The 21,391-nt window shown below is 42.1% G+C and overlaps 1 protein-coding gene across 4 annotated transcripts in view; it reads left to right on the top strand.

Moving 5' to 3' along the window:
- The window catches only part of ESRP1 (epithelial splicing regulatory protein 1), a 35,180-nt gene extending 21,389 nt beyond the window's left edge, over positions 1–13,791 (top strand). For 2 of the 4 annotated variants that reach the window (XM_054816385.1, XM_054816386.1), the window contains exons 13-15: positions 348–516; positions 11,674–11,779; positions 13,209–13,791. In XM_054816385.1, coding sequence (XP_054672360.1) covers positions 348–516; positions 11,674–11,764 — 260 coding nt within the window. In that variant the 3' untranslated portion in view covers positions 11,765–11,779; positions 13,209–13,791. Of the gene's footprint in view, positions 1–347; positions 1,517–11,673; positions 11,780–13,208 lie in introns of those variants that run through there. The other 2 variants (XM_054816387.1, XM_054816388.1) reach the window with 2 other exon arrangements.
- Positions 13,792–21,391: the final 7,600 nt, after the last annotated feature.

Below are 21,391 nucleotides of genomic sequence, written 5' to 3'. Positions count from 1 at the left end.
AGATCTGTAGCACAGAAGTTTCCCTCTTATGGCGGTGAAGTCTCACATTTCCTGACTGGAGACTTCATTAAAATCTGAGCCTAGACAAGAAAAACTGGCCTCTTCAGAAAGAGACCCTATTCCCAGAGCAAGAGGTGGCTTTTTGTGTATGGCTGACTTTGCTTTTGACTGGGGGGTGGGCACAACACTTGTAGTCAAGCTCATGTTGGTGGCTCAGATTTTATTTTCTGTGATGAGAATGAGAAGCTTGTGAAGGCTCTTTACTGACTGCAGAGTTCAGCTAATGAAGTCCATATATATGCTGGAATTCAAAAGGTCCTAATCTATTTTCCATTTGTTCCCTTTAGGCCTTTCACCCCCTTCCTACTCCTTTCCAGCTCCTGCTGCAGTTATGCCAACAGAAGCTGCTCTGTACCAGCCATCTATGCTCCTGAACCCACGAACGCTCCAGCCCTCCACAGCGTACTACCCTGCTGGGGCTCAGCTCTTCATGAACTACACAGCCTACTACCCCAGGTAAAGCAGAAGAGAAACCAAGCAGGAACAAAGAAGTCCTTTTTTTTTTTTTTTTTTTTTTTTTGCAGCAAATGCACAAAGCTCACAAAAGAACATTGTCTGCCATGCTAAAGGCTTGTGCTACCAAGAACAGCTTGTTCGGTATCTTGTTCAGGGAAACAACTTCAGGATGTCTAGGGATTTCCCAAGTTTTAGAGTATTTCAGGTAGTGATGATTTTTTTTTAAAAATGTAAGTCACACAGTTGCAGTGAGATTTTTGGGTTGGGTTTTTTTTCCCCCACCTAAGATGCCTCTTAAACTTGTTAGTTTGCATTGTCGTGCCCTCAGTGGGAATTGGTGTGTGCAGCACTCCTTCCCAAGTCTGGAAAGAAGCCCTTGTCCCCTTTTTAGAATGGGTGAATTGGAGTCTGTTCTAACAACTTCAGAAATTCTGCCTCTTTGTTTTTGTAATAAAGTAACTTCTGACCTTTATGGTGAAAATTCTGTTTACTTATTTATAAAAGTATTGCATTGGAGCATATATGTATTGAATGCATATGTAAAGCATATAGAGGCATATATTCTTCCTGACTTCATAAACACCTCTCAAAGGGCTTTTGGCTCTTCTGGATATATTAGTTATTTTCTACAGAACAAAAACTCTTAATACCATTTTCCTTCTGCAGTCATGAGTCCTTGGAAAGAGCCATGTTCCCTGTAAGCCATAAACCATTCCTCATCTGTCAGGGAACCTGCTAAAGAATTCAATTCTTCTATTAGATTCCAAGCAGTACTTTTTATGTCTGGAGAAGGGTCCAAATAGCTACTGATGAAGCTGTTGAGCAATGTGGACTCTCTAGTACCTGTAAGATAACAAAGGTTTTCTTATTACTTTACACTAAACCAGTATGTCTGTGAGCTGCCTGTTGTGTTGGGTTTTTTATTAAAATGTTTTCTTCACTCATGAGTTAATTTCTATAATGCTATCAATGTCTGTCTTATGGTTATGATAATGTGTTACCAAACTCAGCCTCTTTAATGTAAGATCAAGAAAAATAAAATTCCAAACTTGCACTGGCAATATAAAACAAGTTTCTCAATAATAGCTCTATGTCATGAGAACACAGTAGCGGTAAAAGTTTGTAGTGAGTTTGACATGTTGTACTACTTAAAGCAATAGTAGACTGGCCACTGCAGGCAAAGTGTCAGGCCCTACAGAGAGATCTCACTGAACGGGATCCCACATGAGTCCCAGCACTGGCTGCTTGGGCTGTGGGCATGTGTGTCGGTTACCAATCAATCCCAAGTCCCAAAATATCCTTTTTATGGTTTTTGTCTGACTGACAGTTGTATGCTATTCTTAGGAAACCATTCCTATGTAGCTTTTGTGCTAATTACAAGTACCTCCCTTTTAAAAAAAAATAAGGCAAAACTTCTGGAGTCAACTCTACTTCTTTCCGTGTTGTGAGATCTGGTGTTTAGATACTGCTTTTCTATCCAGAGTAAATGTTTGATCCAGAGACAAATTCTATATACTTCAATAGAAGTAGTGATTCTTTGTAGCTGACACTTTGAGTTTTTCCTGAAAAATTAAGCCTCATTGCTTTTCAGGCCAGTTCCTGTGCTTTGTAAAGGATGTGATAAGTAATTGGGTCCCTCTCACATAGCAATCAGAACTCTCTCAAATGGAGTGTTCTGGTTCTGAAATCTAATTCAAAAAAATGTTAAGTATGTGCAGCAGGAGAGACTGGAGTATCCTCTGTACTAAGTGGTGCATTTAAATGCATGTGCATGGAAAAGCAATACAGAGCTGGTGGCTAATGATCAGACAATGGTTCATAAATCTAACTGGTGAATAGTTATGGAAATAAGGAAAGTTTCTTTGACCTGCTGCCAAAAGGTTCTACCACTTGTGTTTTGCAAGGTCAAGTTGCTTTATAATAGCCAATTCTGTTCTCTGCACAGTAAGTAACCGAGATGGTGGGGGGGGAGGGAGGCATTGCTTTGGTCTTCAGTATCTGTCAAAAATCCCTGAAACACTCTGACTCATGTTAATGCTCTTATAGCTTTGGTGATGAAACTCGATGGTGTAAAGAAATGGATGCCTTCTGTGCTATTAAACTAGCTTTAGTGAACTCCTAATGAAAAGGAGGCAGAGCAAGTTATTCGGGATCTGTCAGTCTTTGATATCTCTGTTCAGCTTGTAATTATATCTGGCAAGATGTTCTGACAGCAAATCAGTGGTCTCAGTCTCTGCCTGGTCCCAGGCTTTTGAGAAAAGAACAATAGGATTCATGGGAGGGAGGAGTTTCTTTCCTTATCTAATCATGGTTAAATAGGTGTACTAGTTGCTGTATGTATGTACATTGAAAGTAATAAATAACTGGGCTACTTGGCAACTGCTAACATGTTCTATAGAAACTTTTACCATACACAAACTTGGAAGTTACTGCTATGGGATATGTAGTTTTAAAACAAAGTTAAATCTTACTGTATTTATTCAGTTCTAATGCCATTTTGATCACTCTTAAGCAGTGCCTTTGAAACCTCAAAAGTTTCTGTCAAAATCCATAATTGTAGGAATGCACTTAAACTTTGTTCTTTTCAACATTATTTTGAGTAGTGACCTGAAAAGCAGAGCTTCCTAGTAGATAGTATGCTGGTGGGACTTGTAGCCAAAAAATGATGTGGAAGCTGAAAACTGATGTGGGTTCAAACAAACTGGATAAATTCAAGGGCAGGAAATTCATTGTGAGTTAGTGAATACACAGAAACTACATCTGGCTCAGGAAGTCCTTGAACTCAAAATAACTGGAAGAGTGTTCTTATGTTCTGTGTCCTATGGTAAACTCTTGTGCTATTGAACCAAGGTGGGTAGGTGAACTTTGTTTGTTCACATTTTGAAGTAGTATTTGTCTTGAGAGTTTTTGGTACTACTTGTGAGCATGGGTCTCTTACAATGTGTAGCTGTATTCAGCTGTGCTAGTCTAATAGTGGCTAAGTTTGGGTTATCTCCCTGTTGTGTCATTATCCTGGAGAAACTGGCTGCTCATGGCTTGGACAGGTGCACCCTTTGCTGGGTAAAAAAACCTGGATGGCTGGGCTCAAAGAGTTGTGGTGAATGGAGTTAAATCCGGTTGGGAGCCAGTCACAAGTGGTGTTCGCCAGGGCTCAGTACTGGGGCCAGCTCTCTTTAATATCTTTATCAGTGATCTGGATGAGGGGATCAAGTGCACCCTCAGTAAATTTGCAGACAACACCAAGTTGGGTGGCAGCATCGATCTGCTGGAGGACAGGAAAGCTCTACAGAGGGATCTGGACAGGCTGGATCGATGGGCCCAGGCCAACTGTATGAGGTTCAACAAGGGTCAGTGCTGATTCTTGCACTTGGGTCACAACCCCATGCAACACTACAGGCCTGGGGAAGAGTGGCTGGAAAGCTGCCTGGAGCAAAAGGACCTGGGGGTGCTGGTTGACAACCAGCTGAATATGAGCCAGCAGTGTGCCCAGGTGGCCAAGATGGCCAACAGCATCCTGGCTTGTATCAGAAACAGTGTGGCCATCAGGACTAGGGAAGTGATTGTCCCCCTGGACGTGGCACTGGTGAGGCCGCACCTTGAGTGCTGTGTTCAGTTTTGGGCCCCTCACTACAAGAAGGACATTGAGGTGCTGGAGTGTGTCCAGAGAAGGGCAACAAAGCTGGTGAAGGGTCTCGAGCACAAGTCTCATGAGGAGTAGCTGAGGGAACTGGGGTTGTTTAGCCTGGAGAAGAGGAGGCTGAGGGGAGACCTGATTGCTCTCTACAACTACCTGAAAGGAGGCTGTAATGAGGTGGGTGTTGGTCTCTTCTCCCAAGTAAGAAGCGATAGGACAAGAGGAAACTGCCTCAAGTTGTGCCAGGGGAGGTTTAGATTGGATATTAGGAAAAAGTCTTCACTGAAAGTGTTGCCAAGCACTGGAACAGGCTGCCCAGAGAGGTGGTGGAGTCACGATCCCTGGAGGTGTTTAAAAAGCCATGTAGATGTGGTGCTTAGGGACATGGTTTAGTGATGGACTTGGCAGCATTAGGTTAATGGTGGGACTTGATGATCTTAAAGATCCTTTCTAACCTCAGTGATTCTATAATTCTGGGTACAGCTCTATCCACTGGGGTGATTTGAATTAAAAGGTCATTTTATGTGGTAGTTAAAGGCATGATTTTGATACTTGCTCCACAAGGAAATACAGGGTAGTTTGTTATTGTTGTCTTCTGTCTGCTTCCGGCTTTTTCTGCTATGGATTAGGTATGGTTTTTCCTCATCTAAATGCTAATCAACTTGTAAATTATATACATAGGCAACATACATATATCTGAAATAATATATATATTAATGCTATATGTATGCATATATACATAAAAGTGTGTATATAAAAATAAAATGACCAAGGTTAGAAAAAAGCCTCACTTGTTCTCCATGACAGATCAGGTTCTCCATGATATCTCTCATGGAGAAAAAGTGAGGCTTTTTTCTAACCTTGATCATTGATCAGATGCGTGTTGAAGCACAATTAAATTACAGCCAGTTTAAACTGGCAAAACTAGGAACAAGTGGGCTGGATTAAGAGTGATATCATTCAGAACTGCTGCCAGCAGCTTTATTTGCATATTTGTGTGTCTGGCTAACCAGCATCACTTGACAGAACTGGGTTATGAAACAACCATATGTGTATTTAGCCTGGGAGATCTGTCACAGATGGAGAACAGCAGCAGCCAGAAACAAAACCTCTTCATCAGCTTAGTTGTACTCATAGCATCATAGCAATACTCTGGACCACAGCTCTGAGACTGTAGTATGCTTTTTTATTTTTATAAGTTTGTCAGCTTGGATTGCATGAGGTGACATCTGCAGTGAATGGGCTCACTGTCCATAAAAGCCTATTGGTGGCTTTTAGTTGCTGTCCAGTTCACATGTTTACATCAAGTGGTAGAATCTGGGATTCTTCAATATGTATCATTACTCATGGTGAGCCAGTCTCCATCATAGATTGGTCAAAATAACCTCAACTCTTTAGTTAATGGCACAAACTTGTCAGCAGAGTGATTGTTTTGGGAGAAGCCTTAATGATTCACTTCTGTAAGTGAAGGTAGCTTGCCAAGGATTAGAACGGCAGGGATGCCTTTAACTGCTACTGTTTTTCATTGGAGGAGGAGTGCATTAGCAGGTAAGACTAATTGTTGCATGCCTCTATAGGCTGTCATTATCTCTTCACTTGTAAGTTTTAATTAGTAAAACTGCCATGGTGTCTGAAAAGCAGCAGAAGGATAATACTCTGATCAATAGGTACCTGGATATCTGGATAGTGAAATTATTTAAATTTAAAAACCCCAAATCCACACCAATGCTGGTGGCAGTGTCCAGGACTTATTCAACTCACTGTACAAAATGCCACCATGGATGGTGGTGGAGGTTCTTCTACTTACAGATCCCAGTTTCTTTTGTTACCTTAATATACTGAATGCTTTGATGTTCAGCTAGCAGCTCTTTCTGTCACCTTCTGACTTTTCCTCTGCTATCTTGTAAAACATTTCTATTAGTATGAGGGATTAATTGGTATTACAACATTATGCAAGCTAGCTGCAGAGATCGGTTTGAGTATAGTTTTTCCTTTTGCTTATTTACAGCACGTTTGGTAGGAGAGAAGACCCTCCTGTTGCACCTCAAGGCATATGTGTCATCCATGCAGGTGGCTCTTTTAAAGACTCGCAGTGATGGCCAGGTGATCTCAGGTTATTCAGGACATAAGGATATGTTGCTGGATGCCTCTCTTTATTCAGCAGAAGCTCTCCACAGGGGTGTGTTGAAAGTCTCAGTGCTACACAGGGCAGACCATTGCAGTCTTCTGTGGCAGCAAGTGCTTCTGGCTCCATTCCCACCGCTTGTTGTTGTTGTGCTACCATTAACTTCTACAGGGAAGCTGGTTGCAGTAGGCAGACTGGTTAGATACGCATCAAGTGGGCAGCAGGTTACCTGGTTAAACACAGGGATGGCATCTGTACTGAAGGAGCTTTCGGTGTTTCCAGGTATAGAGTTGGACTGATCTTGGTGTAAGTCTCCTTAAACCTGAAAATTAAAAAAAAAAAAAAAAGCCTTCCCATTGAGAACACAGTCTGTGATATTTGTCCATGATTAAACAGCAGTCATGGGATCTAAATGTTTCTATTTGATTAACAGATGACCTGATGATTTAGCGCTCATGCTTCTGCTATTTGTCAAGTTATAAGGCCTTTCTTAAAATATGGATAAACATTCTAGTCTTGGAAAAGGAGAATTATTCTTGTTATGCAAATACTTTTGCTAATAGCATGTCTTGTTAGTTTTTGTGAACAAAGTACCATGTTAAAACTTTCAACTTTGGTAATTATACCACAAAATTTACTAGCTTTGCCTCTCTTAAACTTTGTATGAACCACTTCTAAAAAAGCTTTATACTGAAGCTGCATTTCCTCCTGCTTTGAGGCTGCTTTCCAGCAAGGAACATCATAGGCATTATACTGCAAGCTTGTGTATACGTGCATGTTATACCCATGACCTGTGCCAGCCCAAGGAGTAGTTGGAAATCCCTGTTGGTCTCTGTTCGTGAGATGCTGGGATGATCTGTCAAATTTCTTTGAGGTTTTCTGAAGTCTGCTTGGTGATGTGCAGCTGCTACTTTTTGCTGTTCCTCCTGGCTTCAGTTGGAGGATCTGGCTTTGGAGTGCTGCAGGGCTCCTCAGAGTCTGCTGGGCTTCCTAGAGCTAACAAAGGGGGAGGCTAATTTAATCTTGAAATAGTAGTGGATGAGTCCAACAAGTTGTTCTTCCCTGCCCCCCTCCCTTTACTTTTCTCTCCCATAACTTTCCCTACTAGTGTTCCTCTGAGTGGTATGGTGAGGGATATGTAGTAAGACTAACATGCAATACAGGACCTGTCTTACAGTCTTGAAATTAATAGAAGTTGTCAATCAGTAGCCTGATGAAAGGATATCTTCAGTCTCTGGTGTCACAGAGCAGAAAATTGTTAAACAAAAAACTTTTTCAGGACTACAGAGAACAAAGTCAAAGGAAAAATAGGGATAGAAAATCTGCAGGGAGGGAACTGAAACCCGTAGATAATGCCTATGCATATATCTGTTCCTACCCGCAAATAGCGCTGGGGATGTCTGTGGTTCTCTCGACTGACCTGCAGGATACTTGGCAGAGATCTGAAAACCTGCTTGGTTATGTATGCTGACTGCTCCCAACTCACACCCACTTTTAATATAAACCACAGCTTCCTTCTGGATATTGGTTAAATGTCTAATGGAAAAAAAGGAAATCAAACAGGAGAGACAGTGATCCTCAATGTTTCCACATAATATTTTTGTGATAAATGTTTGGGATCCTTTAAGGTGCATAAATGCTGTTTGAATGCCAACATCAACCTTTAGAACATGTGAAAACTTGTTCTTGCATCTAAAACTTGATTTCTGAAACTTAATTGTGTTTTATTTTGAGAGTCTTTGGAGAATACCACAATCTCAGAAATATTGATTGGGAAAAAAAAAAATCTTGGATTATAATCAACAGCCAGATTAGAAGAAGGATCAATTCGTAAAGAAAAAAGGTTTGCATTGGGAAACACTTCATATCATGTTTGATTTCAAGAACTATGTTGATATAAAAGGAGTTAAGGTCTTGCACTGCATCATTATATAGTGATATGCAACTACTAAGAATGGCTGTAGAAGTCCTCCCTGACCCTATGTAAAACATGCAAGCATTTGTTTCTGGGGTTGGTTTAACTAGAGAAGATAGGCTGGAATAGCTATTTGCCTTGTGTTCCTCCCTGGACACTTTCCATTACTAGTATCTTCTATCTACTGTTTTTCCATCTGGAGACATGACCACTCTAAGTCACTCACTGCTGTTCCTCTAGGAGTTTGTCACACACCCCGCCCCGTTTGGGGGAATGCAGAAGTGGCTGGGGACAGCCCATATGTTATCTTGTATTGGGAATGAGAGCAGGCAGTGCCCTTAGCCGAAGCTGCTGCTGAAACTGTCTGTTACCTTTATCTCCAAGGTGGTGGTACAAACTAGCAAGTGCTTGTAGCACCTCAGTGCAAAGCCAGCAGGGTTAGCCTGAATAGCTGGAGTTTTAAACAGCGATGTCTGGCTTCTGCTAAAGCAGATAAGAACCCTGCAAAAATAATAATCATAAAAATAAATGAAGCGGGGTGCAGAGGGGAGAGGATCGAAAGGGAAGCACTTTTGCCGCACTAAACATTGTCCTACTAGAGCTGAGGAGAAAGCACGCAGAAGCTCAGCTGCAGAGCCAAGTGGCCAGGAGGGTGGGAAAGCTGTTCCCTGGGATACCCAGCCAAGGCTCTTGTGGCCCACCACTGTAAGTTCTCATGGCCCAGTCTCTCAGCAAGGGCCAGAGAGGCAGAGGAACTTCAGCTTAACAGTGATGCCTTCCAAAGGCAAGGGCTGTAGCCTTGCTTCAAAAGGAAGGCTAGATTGCCCAAGGTGGGTGTCTCATTGTAGGTCTGTTTTCTGCTGGTTTCTTGTTTGGTTTTTTAACAGCAATGCAAGATATCTGTGTTTTGCCTTACTAAATTAAATTACGTTAGCTGCATCATGGTCTGGTGTGAGGCGTGGGCTTTTTCCCCTGCCTAATAAGAATCAACTCTGCAAAGAAAGCTGGAAAAAGGTTCCTTTCCTTGTTCTTCATATGAGCTTTGGAAGTAATGGGATTATTTTCATAAAGATTCTAGAAAAATTTAAACTATTCTATAGCTTAAGTTCTCTTATGGTGTTCTGCTTTCTTATCTCAGATGCACAAATTACCCTTTTTTGGTATCTTCAGCTGTCTGGCCAGAAAGATTAATGTTAATGACACTTTCCACAAAGTTGTGCAGTTGCAAATAGTCTGGGAAGTGCATCTGGTTCAAGGAAATAATTTTTTTAAAAAAAATTAAGTTATACATATTATACATGTGTCTATCAGTAGCTGGAAACTTGTATAGATTACCTAACATTTTAGCAAAAAGAAGAAATTTACTGGAATTACCAAATCAAAACAATGGTCTGTTAGCTAGATACGGTTTTGTAGCAATTTGAATAAGGCTATGGAAGACCTTACAAAGAATATCAAAGCTCCTAACACCTACAAACTATGTATATTTTGGGTAGAGTATTTTTTAATTACTCCTGAAAAAATTATATTAATATATCATGGCATTAATATTGTTTTAAAGCAAGACAAGCATGTTCCTTTGTGGTACTAGCTTTTAACCTCTGGCAGTTGCCATTGACCACCAAAGATGCTGTATCTAAAAAGTCCATGAAATATAAGTAAATAAAAGCCAATAATACCTTGCTACCATTGCTGGCAGCTGTGGAGAGCCCCTTCCTCAGAGGTATTTGGCAGGGAGCTAATAGAGAGCACTGACCTGGAGCTTGCATCCAAACCATAGATGGGCATATCTGCTGTGGATTCATCTCCTTACTCTTTAGATGTGTTTAAAACTGTGTGGTTGTAGACAGTATTTGGTGGCAATAACCTCCAAAGCTGAATGGTGCACTGAGGTGCAAGACTTATTCTCAGCCTCCTTAGTGTCATAAATTAATGTCTGGACCTTGTACTACTCAACTTCTCAAGCACGTAGGTGTAGTAACTGTGGTAGTATTTTTGTTAGAAATTACTAAGACCATTAACGTTATGGAAAAGGCACACTGGGAACCATTAGTGGGAAGTGTTGTATTGTGATAAATTTGTATGAAGATGCTACTCTACAGCATGAAATCTTAACGTGCCATAGCCGGTTTTCTGACAATAGGCTCAAAATTGATATAAATGATTGCAGGTGTCATCTTTGATATTAGACAATCTCTGCTATCTAGTGGAGCCACCAGTGAAGAATTAATCACAAAGATACCCAGGAACACAATACTGAGGGCATAAACAGGTGTTATAGGCAGTTCCTATGGAAAAAACAGCTCTCCTTCTAGAAGAAGTAGTAGTAGTGTTAGAACTCAAGGAGTTTCACTAAGCAAATGCAATTGACTGAAGACTTTCGTCTGAAGGGAAACCATAAACATCTGTATGTTGTGTCCAAAAATGACTCTTGTCTGCTGGATTTGCTTGTTGCTTCCATACTGTGCTGCATAAAGATGACCCAGGGATTTGCAAATAGTGGGAACTGGGGAAGGGCAAGACTGAAAACTGTGATGAGAACACATGCTTGGAGGCAAATGCACCTACCGGACTTAAAAGTTGCAGAGGAAGTCAAGAAGATGAGCTTTAATTTAGAGACTGAATATAGACTAATGCCATAGGACTTGTGAGGAAGGAAGACTCCTCCACAAAGCATCTTGGGTCAGTGGCCTTGGGGCTAAACTTAGTCTTTGTGAATCTCATTTTAGCTGGGGATTTAAGCACAGATGTAAGCAAGCAAAGGAAAGACTGGTAGTCCCCAGCAGAAACTTTCCCATGGTATTTTTATAGCCATGAGTTTGGAGAACAGAAGTGGAGGTGTTCTGGGAACTACCTTTCTGGTGTGGTTTGGGGAGGCTATCCTAGGTCTAAAAAAATACTATGAAAATGCTGATGGAAATGGTAGATGCTTGAAGCCATGCTCAGAAGATCAAACAAAATGATCAAGGTGGCTTTGAGCAAGAAGTATTTGCTTTTTTTACTTTCATCTCAAAATTGTAAAATATGCAGGAGAAGCCAGTGGCACCCCTGAGTATTAGGATACCTTCAGGGATGAATGGCTTATATGGTTCTACCTAGTAGTGAATTTGTGAACTTTTCCTTTAGAGACTTGAGAGTACACATGGCTCTAGCTGTACAGGAGGTGTGTTTGTCTCTGATCTCCAGGGACGTTCTTTTGGGACCAGTCAGTTGTGACTGCCAGAGTCTGGAGACAGTCGTCTTCAACCAGATACTGTGTGTACCCATGTGTTGTGCTGTCAGGGGAGGCTGATTACCCAGGTTTAGTTTCTTTTGTTGAATAGCTCTTGATGCTGTGGAGCATACAGATGTCTAATTATGTGGCCTGAACTTTGATATCTGCCAAGGCCTTTAAGAAAGGTTAAGGTAGCATAGCCAGTCGCTGGCTCGCTCTCCTGCAATAGTTTGGCTTCTGATTGCATCTATCTTAACTTGTGTTTGTAGTATGCAGCAGAGGATGGACTTGTACACACAAATGATCCGGCCAGGACAGTGTCTAAAGAATGGATTTGCATTTAAAGGCCCCAGCAGTTAGACTTCCTTAGAGAAGGTAAGGATAGCCCCAAACCCATCTCCTGGGGTTCGTTTATTGTAAGTGTTTGCTTCAGATAACCACCATACTTAACATAATTTTTCATTTGCTGCCCTGGGAACATGGCTACTCTTTGCCGTGTCCAGAATGTCACACTGCAATATATAAGACCTTGGCTATTAAAGCCATCATTTAAAGCTCTTTGACTACTCCAGTCTTGTTATGGGCTGCTGATTTGCATACTTCCCAGGGCCCCAAATGGGTGCGACCTCCAGCTTTGATAGATTGACCGCCTCCAGAAAGCTCCTCAGTCAGTTTTCTCTGAGGAGCAAAGCGCAGAGACAATGTTACTCTCCTAGCAATACACTATGACATAGTGTTGGTTAGGCAGAATGAGCTTCTTTGGGCTAAACTTAGTCTTTGTGAATATCATTTTAGCTAGAGATTTAAGCACGGATGTAAGCAAGCAAAGGAAAGACTGGTAGTAGGTAACTACGGAATCTGATTTCTAAACCTTATATTGATGTAAAAATGCAGCAATGAAGTAGACTGTGTTTGTATAACTGGCAGCTACTCTTGCTTTTGTAAGCTTTCTGATCAGGCTGTTTCAGCTTTTCAAGCTTGGTTTACTTGATCTTCTGTATAGGAACAGTCAAAGGGTGAAGTCACCCAGAAAGCATTTGTGCAGGAAAAAATGCAAGTTGAACTGAAAAGCAGTGTATTGATGGCTACACCGTGTGCTTTATCATGTGCAGTAGTCTTACAGGAAGGTAGAGAAATACATTTAAGAAAAATGCTTCTGTAATCTCTAGTCTTTTAAAAATACATAGTCAAAGAAGTGATAAGACTTCTTATATGCCATTTTCTTGCCTCTATTCCTTTCTTCACCTTCCCCTCTGGAAAATAACAGAAAAATACCCTCTTTTTCATTCTTCCTCTTTTCTGACACAAAGACAACTTAGTCCAGGGCATAATTTACTTCTGGGCAAAACCTTCACCTGCAGCATCACCTTGCTGTCATCTGCTCTAAGAGTCCTGCTAAGTAAAGTACAGCATCTGTAAAAACAAAAGCGACTATCTCGGCTAGTTGGCCAACAAGCTGTTTTTTGGCTGGGTTGATAAAGCTAAACCCCATCCATGTAACTAATAATCTGAGGCCCTAGATGCTTAGTAGCATCCTACCTTAAAAAGGGATGGTAATGGCATTGCCACGTTGGACTTGATGGTAAAATTTCAATCATGAAAACTAAAAGGTCATGTAATATTCCATAAGTCTGGCATACTCTTAGTGAAACACTCTAACAGAAAATGTCGTTGAAGTGCTGTCTGTGTAAGATGAAAACTAAAGCTTTTGATCCTTCAGTAAAAATGTGATATCTTGGAAATCAAGAAATTAAAATTTGCTTTTGTCGTGGGGTTCAGTGACCTGCACAACTCTTTCATGCAGATTCTTCCACCCTTTCTGATGTTTTGAACAAACACAGTGAGCCTAGATGGAGATTTTTGATCATGTTCCCAGTTTTACCACTGCTCAAGCCAACTGTGCTCAAGAAAAATCGTCAGAACTTTGGACATCAGCAGATGGACCTCTAACTTAAAGTTAATGCACAATTTTCACAGGCATGTGCACACAGACCACTAAGCCCTTCACTGAGAGCACAGGTGCTGAAATCACCCAAGTCCTCAAGGGTTTCTTCTTGGTAAAGTATCAAGCTGCTCTAAACACAGAAATAGTTTAGCCTGAACCTGCAAAGTCTGATCTACTACATTATTTGAAATAGCAAAAGTCTTTTTTTACCTAATTTTGCACACAGTTTAAAGTTGTTTTTTAAAAGTATTTTAAGACCTCTGATTGTGCATTTGACATTTTTATAAAAACCCCATTGTTTTCTTGTCTTGTACATATTTGATTGTTCTGTGCTCTGTACTTTAACATATTCTAATGGGGGTATTTTACCCAGCACAGAAATTAGGAATGTAAAATGGATTATCTGAGGGGGGAAAAATGCTGTAACTTTGTAAAAAATATAAATGCGGAATGTTAAATGCTTTGTCTCTGACTCTTATCTTATACAGTCTCTGTGTGTAGTCAGGTATTTAAATTTTAAATCGTGTACAGGAGTAGATGTTTTCAAACTTTGATCACACTACCCAAAGTGAGAAATGCAGTTAACCTCTCCTGTTGTACTATTTTTATTTTTCCATTTCCTGCTCTACTCACCCTACTGGATGTTTAATGATATATTTAAGACAAGGAATCGTGATCTGTTGTAAGACCCACCACCTAGTCGACTTGGAGGGAGGGACAGTTGTTTGAGTTTGGTCTCTGAACTACAGCGACTGTACTTTGACTGTAACCCAGCACCACAACTGTCACTCTTAGCAAAGAAATCAGATGATGTACATGCTCTTACTTAGATGCTAAATGCCAAGACATCAGTTATTTCTCTCCCTGCCTCCCTAGGACTGGACTTCAGCTAGGGATTAGAGCACAACATCTTTCCATAGCAATTATACTCAGAGCGGGGGGAAAAGAAACCCTGAAATAAAGATTTGTGAGGTTAAACGATGCAAATGGGATAGGTCCTCTGGCATGCTCAAAAATAAATATTACAGAACTGAGGATTGCAAGCTGATCTGTTCTTGAAATTGGCCACAAACAACTTTTCTCTGCTGAACGTTAGAAGCTATCTTCCAAGTGAGAAAGTTACTGCCAAACAAGATAAGGTATTTGGCAAACTGACCTGTCTCATTATTTAAAGAACCACACAAATCCACAAAAATGTGCTTGGTTGTACTTCTAGAGGTTGATGTGGGAAAACATTTATCTTATGGATGACTCCTTACTGGTCCAGCTTCTGATGGAAAGCACAGCTGGGTTCCTACCCTCCCAAAGGGGGCACTTGGAGCTGGTCTGTGCCTTGCTCCAAGGCTCTCTGAAACACATGGATGGTCCAGGGTGAAGAGCCTTGGAGCTGGGACCTGTGTCTGCTGGAGAGGCTGAGCTCAGCATCAGGTTCTGTCTCTCTTGTTCACCCAGATACATCTTTTAACTGTGGCCGAAGGGCTACACCTTTGTACTCCATCAGTTGCATATTCTCCTGAGAAGAAAGCAGCAGGCTTTTGTAACATTGCAGCCTGAGAAGGGACTGAATCCACCTTGTAACCAATGGTTGCGTGCGGTAAATCTGTCACCTCTGTGATTATTAGGCTTGGGGGACCATGGGAGTCCACAGCAGCTTCAGAGCCACTTTCTTTTCTTCCCTGACTTTTCCCCAAATTCAGCAGAGAATAGCAAAATTTTGGCACCTGACTCATGCTATGGTTCCTGGGAGGCCCTTGGGAAACTTCAACGGTTAAAACAGAGTTCCTGTAAAGTGCTTTGGGTACGGGCTGCTTATGTTCCTCCTGGAGCGGTATTTACTTACTGTGAGACCAAACCTACAATGGTACCGTGATATCTCTGAAAGTAAGTACAAGAGAAAGGAAGAAAAAAAAAAAAAAGGCAGGGGGCAGGAAAGGGGGGCATGGCGAAGTAGAAAAGCTCTTCCAGATAAAGTGATAATGGAAATGAGGCTATCTAATTAAAAAAATATCCCCCTTCATTATTTTTCCCCTTATTTCTTTGCTCTTTCCTGTGTGCCACCCTCCTGCAATCACTACAGCCATAGTAATCTAGACCTATATTTTCTTCTGGCAAACTTCACACTGTTACAGTCTGAAGTATTTGACAGGATGTTCTTCTAAATCACTGTTCTGTAAACATGAGTATATTGAACAGGATTAATTGATGCAAAATATTTGTAAATGGTATTTCCAACTTCTCTTTCTGACAAGATGGTTCTGCCTTTAATTTTGGAGCAAAATTATTAATTAATAGTTATGCAGAGAGAAAATCAGCCTATATGAGCCACTTGGGGAGTGATGGTGGAATAGTGTTTGCATATTAACTGCATAGGACTATCCCAACTGTGTAAATACAGATAGGGAATGAGTGGATAGGAAGCAGTAGGGCAGAAAAAGTTTGGAAAAATAAGTCACAAACTGAATGCAACAATAATTAAATTTTTTTGTAAAAAAAAAAAAAGGCAAACCTCATGTTGGGTTGCACAAATGGGATTTTGGGTTTGGTTTTTTTTTTCAGGATGCTCTTGAAGTTTTCTAAGTCATCTATGCAGTGCTGGTAAAACTTTAGTGAAAAGTTATGGCCAGCAGTTGGCATAAAAATTGCAGAAAGATGTGGACCAACTGCAGAGTGAACAGACAGGATGCGAAAAGAGCTTCCCAAGGGCCTGCTGAAGGCATTGGGATGGCTTAGTTCAGTGAAAAGGAGGCTGAGAAGTATGAGAACGGGATATTAAAAAAGTATGGCTATGAAGAGAGAAGGGATAAATTCTTCCCATTGTGGATAGGACCAGGAACGAGAGAGAGATGGAGTTACAGCCAGGAATGAAGGGGGACATCAGGTCAAACTTTCCCATCTAACAATAGTTAGGTACTGATCTGGACTGCCCGGGGAGGCTGCTCAGTCTCCACCCCAGCAATCTTTTGGGACAGGTTGGCCAAGCACCCATCAGAGATGACGCTGGTATAGGTGATCCCACTGTCAGGCCACCGATGGGGGGCAAGATGTCCTCTTCAGGTGTCCACCAGCCTTGTTTTCCATGATGATACCACTTTCCTCCTAGGACCCTGGCCTCAGATTTTATAAAGTTAGATGCACATGCTAATGTGTATGATTTGAGTTGGGTCTTGTATTACTTTTCACAAGCTCTCTCATACGTGGGATTCTTTGAATTCTATTTATTAAGTTCAGAACTGAATCCTTCATATTCTTTTTCAGAAAGTTTGTCTGGTTTAATTGATTACAACAACATTAAATTTCATTTAACCTACAGTTGAGTAGTATAACATGCCCCCATTATATTGGGGGGCATTATAATCAAAACAAACTAGAAATGAGGTGATTCCTACAAAAGGGGAAAACATTCGGTTTTCTTTTTGCAAGATCAATTGTGAAATCTCACAGCTTTGATATCTTTAAGTATCTCAGTTAGGCACAGGATCTCAGCTGGAGGCAATTTTATTTATTTAAGCAGGAAAGCCTGAGACTTCATCAGTACAGATGAAAGTCCAATTCCGTGATGAAACTGTCTCTGAGGTTAAGATTATTGATTGAACTTGAGATGTGAATCTATCACTCAGGTGTTCAGATGTGTAAATATTATGTAATATGAACGTAATAACTGGAAATAATCTGAAAAAAACATTGTGAAAATATATATTATACTTTCATAAAAACTATATTTTAAATTATTGTATTACATGGAGGAAATTCACCTTCTGAACTACAGTCTTAGTAAAACATTTTTTAAACTCTAATGGTTTTATATGTTTGGGTTGTTTTTTGGTTTTTTTTTTTAAATCTAAACTTCAGAAGCTTACTAGCCTTGATAACCTAAGGAATGACAACTCTGTTTTCTCTGATGATAAAAGTATGCCCAGTATTTAGGATGCTGCATCTTCATCCTGTTTCTCTTTTTTTTTTTTCTTAACCAAGTCTAACAATCCTGTTGGCTTGTATTTTAAAATCCCAAATCAAAAATCTAAAACTGAATGTTTATGTACTCCATGTAGTTCTTATAAGAGCTTAACGTTAAGGAATGTTTTTAAGTAAGCTTCTGTCACGTGCTTTCTGTGGTCAGTATGCCAGCCTGCATAGCTGTTACACTGTTACACTAGGAATTACAATATTTTTCTCATTTTAAAAATAATGATAATAGAATTTTTTTAGTATTATCACAAATTTTTTTTCTAGGAAAATAACACCCCACATTTAGGGTAGGATTTTTTAAGCCTAAAGGAGTTCCTAAAAATTACACACACATGCGCACACACTTTTATTCTTCTATTTGCACGTTTGCAAGATGAGGGATGATCTCACTATAACATCTTGCACCAGCGAGAGTTTTAAGCGGGTGTTGGAAAAGTCAGTTTCCACATCGCCTGCAGGCAGCTATAGAGAGCTCCATGCATTCTATTTTGCCAGATCTGACACCAGTGAAATTTCTTGTCCCAAATTTCCTATCGTGCATCCTGAGCCATCAAAACAAAACAATTTTTTAAACTATTGAATACTTTAAATCTTTAATTATTTTTTGATCTGTGGATTTTGGTTGTTTTTTTCTCAAAGATTGCAAGCTGAAACTAAACATGCGTTGATCAAAGTAACTTGCAAAGGAATACCACAAGTCTGTGAACGCAAAGTGGTTTTAACCCGTAATTAGTAACTTGCTCACCAAAGCTGTGTCTGAATTGCAGCACTGCCGTTCTCTAAGAAGTTTTTCAGCCTCAGACGCTAGGACTGCTGTACTTCAGGGTCTTACAAGTGCCGAGATCCTAAAAGCAACGCTGCCAGAAAGCAGCAAATTGCAATGAAAAATACAATGCGTGCCCCCCCCCCTTTTATATTTTTAATAGTTTTAACACTTTCAGCAAGGGACCTTGTTAAAATGCAGAGCTGGTAGAAACTTGCCCAAATAAAGAGAAGAGAGAGAAGGCTCTAACCCCCCTGTAACAAAGTGCACCAGGGGAAGTTGAGGGTGAGGATGCCCTCTCCCTCTCTGCATCCCACTTCCCCGAGTGTGGACTTTCTGCCTTTTTCGTGCTCCCACCTATCTCTATCGACCCTGCTTTTTCCCTGAGGTCACCTCCTTGGCCTCGCTGGAGCTGGGGATGGGGCAGAGCCGGGCTGTGCCCCTCATGGTGAGGAGAAGGGCTGGCGGGGGGGCGGTGCTGGAGGGGAGAGAAGGAGGCCCAAAGCGCTGGGCATCCCCAGCACCCCCCGTCCAGCCCCTGTCCCGCTCTGGTCCCATGCTGCAGGGAAGGATGCTGTGTGTTTGCCGGGCTCAGCGCCACCTCGAAGCAACCGGTTATTTCAGAGTGTGCTCAGACAGGCACATTCGGCTCGTGGATCTACACGGACTCCTTTGTTGTTGTTGTTTAATCATTAATCACTTGAATGGAGATGTAAATAGCTGCACTTGCCCGCATCCTCGCCAAGCAATCCTTTTACACACTGCAGGTCAAAGATGGGCTACTGGGCAGACAAGCCTGGAGGGTCAGAGTGAGTGTAACCAAGATGAGCTTGTTTTCATCCACCTTTGCTGCCTCAGCCCCGCTTGGCTTGAGAAGCTAAGGGAAGGTCATGCTGTGCTAAGTTGGAAACAAAGAAAAAAAATTTGTTTTCATGGTGTAAATGGAGCATGGTGATAAAAAACGTTTTCCTGTGGCTTGCCTGTGTTGCGTGGCAGTTACTTGGCTTAGTACCTGCATCTCCCCAGGGGACGTGTGAGAGCTCCTGCGATGAGACACTTCAGTGTAAGAGAGTTGGTGCAAACCCTGTTGAAAGGACATGCCACCAAAGCACTGGCTGCAGAACTGAGCTGGAAAACAGCTAAAAAAATAAATTATTAAATACCAACCCCACCACTTCAGTTACTGCTGTAAAAGATGTGGCTGCAGCTGTCGGCCTGGCTGGGCTCAAGGGAGAGGACTAATTTAGTGGCTTTAGCTGAGCAAGGAACCCACATGAACACCAGAAAACCACACTCTGACTGGCTCTGCCTGTGAGATGTTTGAAACACAGACATATCGTACCCAAGGAAAGGCAAAAACTTTGAGGTTTTTTTTCTAACTTTGTCATTCCAGTTAATAAAAGATATCACCTCTGCCTACAAGGAATGCCCCCATTCATACCCTGAGGCCATGATTTCGTTGTATGAGAGCAACCCCAACTGAAAATCCCTTCCTCCTCCTGAGCCATGCTTGTACCCAGCCCTGTGCCACCACACACCGCCCTGGGTCCTGGGCACAGCTCTGAAGGTCCAAGGGCACTCTTGGGCATAGAGAAGCAGCGGAGATCTTTAACCACTGGAACAGTTCCTCGTTACTGATCGCAGTGTGGAGCCGGATCAACAGTGATGGCCGCACAGCCAAGGGGAGCCCCAGTGCTGAGCCAAGAACTGGCAGGGAGTTGAAGTAGCACCACCATCAGTGCTGGCCTGTCACTAGAACATCACAGGATCCCAGGCAATGAAACAGCCTGGAAAGACCCAGGGGACATTTAAGGAAGGCCAGCTGGAGGCACGGCACTCTGCTCTCACCTGGATGACAGCACTAGCACATCAAATCGCCCCACAGATTAACTCAACCAAGGCTTCCTGCGATGGGCGAACAGGTGGCAGAAGACTATCCCACCCAACCTCATTGCGCTGCAGAAGAGGAACCAGACGCAGGAGTGGTTTGGACCACAAAGGCTACGAGCCTTGTCTACCCCAGCAATCAAAACTAATCTCGTACTGATTTTTGAGCCTGACTGGTGACAAAAGAGCGGTCCTGGGCTCGCTGCACTCATGGAGTGCGGGGTGGGAGTGCTGAGGCCCTGCTGGGAGTTACTGCTGGAGTTTGGAGGGGTTTGGGCGGGGGCTGAGGCTGTGCCAGCCCTGCTGCAGCCCGATCCCCAATGGGGAGGGAGGGGAGTCCTCTCATGCAGCTGCAGTTGCATTTAGCAGCAAGAGCCCTCCGTGACAGCACGGGAATGAAATAAGGATGCACAGAAACGAGCACAGAGAAAATTAAAGATGGCCTAGATTAATCAGCAAGCCTGGTTTGCTTTTTAGAGAGCTGTTGGTGCCCATAGAGAGAATCCATCACTGTGTAATGAAGCATCAGCAGCAAAAATGAGATTTTTGTGAATATTTGCTCTGTGATCTCTAACGTCAAACCCCAACGTCCTGTGTCCATCCATGCAGGCGGGCAGTTGCATGGGCTGCTGTGATCTGGGGTCTGCTGTGCTTCAGTCCTTGCAGCCTTGGGTCTGGTTCCATCCATGCTGCCTGTGTGTCCCTCTGCCTGCTCCTCTGCCTGCCAGGAACCGGGGGAAGCACCCCTGGCCCTGCTTTGCTTCCAGTCTCAGCCCCTGTATCAAAGCTAGAGTGATGTTGTAGAGGAAGGTGTCTGTCCTGCCAGCTCCCCAGCCGTCAGCTCAGCCAGCTTTCAGCAGGCAGCATCTGGCACGTGCACGCCACCTGAGATGGCACAGCAGCACTTTGCCTGCATTTCTTAGGAGACTTGGGGTGCAAGACATACTCCAAATGAAGAACAAAGAAGCCCAGTTATTAAAAAGTTTCAGCCCGTGCAAATCTGCTTGCAGGGTGGAGGAGGAAGGGATGTTACATGGAGCAAATATCTCTTATAAGCTATCGTACGTAAGCACAAAGTCATGGAGCGACAACATTTCTAGAGCACCCCACTGCTCAGGAGCCATTCCTGGTTAAAGGACCCTTGTCACTACTCTAATAAAAATCATAGATGAGCTATTTTTACTGACCAGTATCTCAGATGGAAAATACGGTTACAACCAGATGGAAAAAGCTAGTAAGATAGAGCCAATAGATGGGCTTGAACACTTGATTCTTTTTCAGACAGCAACTGCAAAATTAGTATGATGGAATCACATTCATTATTTCTCTCTGACTTCAGATAAAAAAACACCCTGTGTTGGCGGAGCCTGCACCCAAAGTTTCAAACCCAGCCTGGTCTCCAAGTTTCAGGCAGGCTGGGTCTCCT

The sequence above is a fragment of the Grus americana genome, chromosome 2 (genome assembly GCF_028858705.1).
Source record: "Grus americana isolate bGruAme1 chromosome 2, bGruAme1.mat, whole genome shotgun sequence".
Taxonomy (NCBI): Eukaryota; Metazoa; Chordata; class Aves; order Gruiformes; family Gruidae; genus Grus; species Grus americana.
The sequence above is the reverse complement of the archived record's forward strand: the minus strand, read 5'-3'. Positions and strand labels throughout refer to the sequence as shown.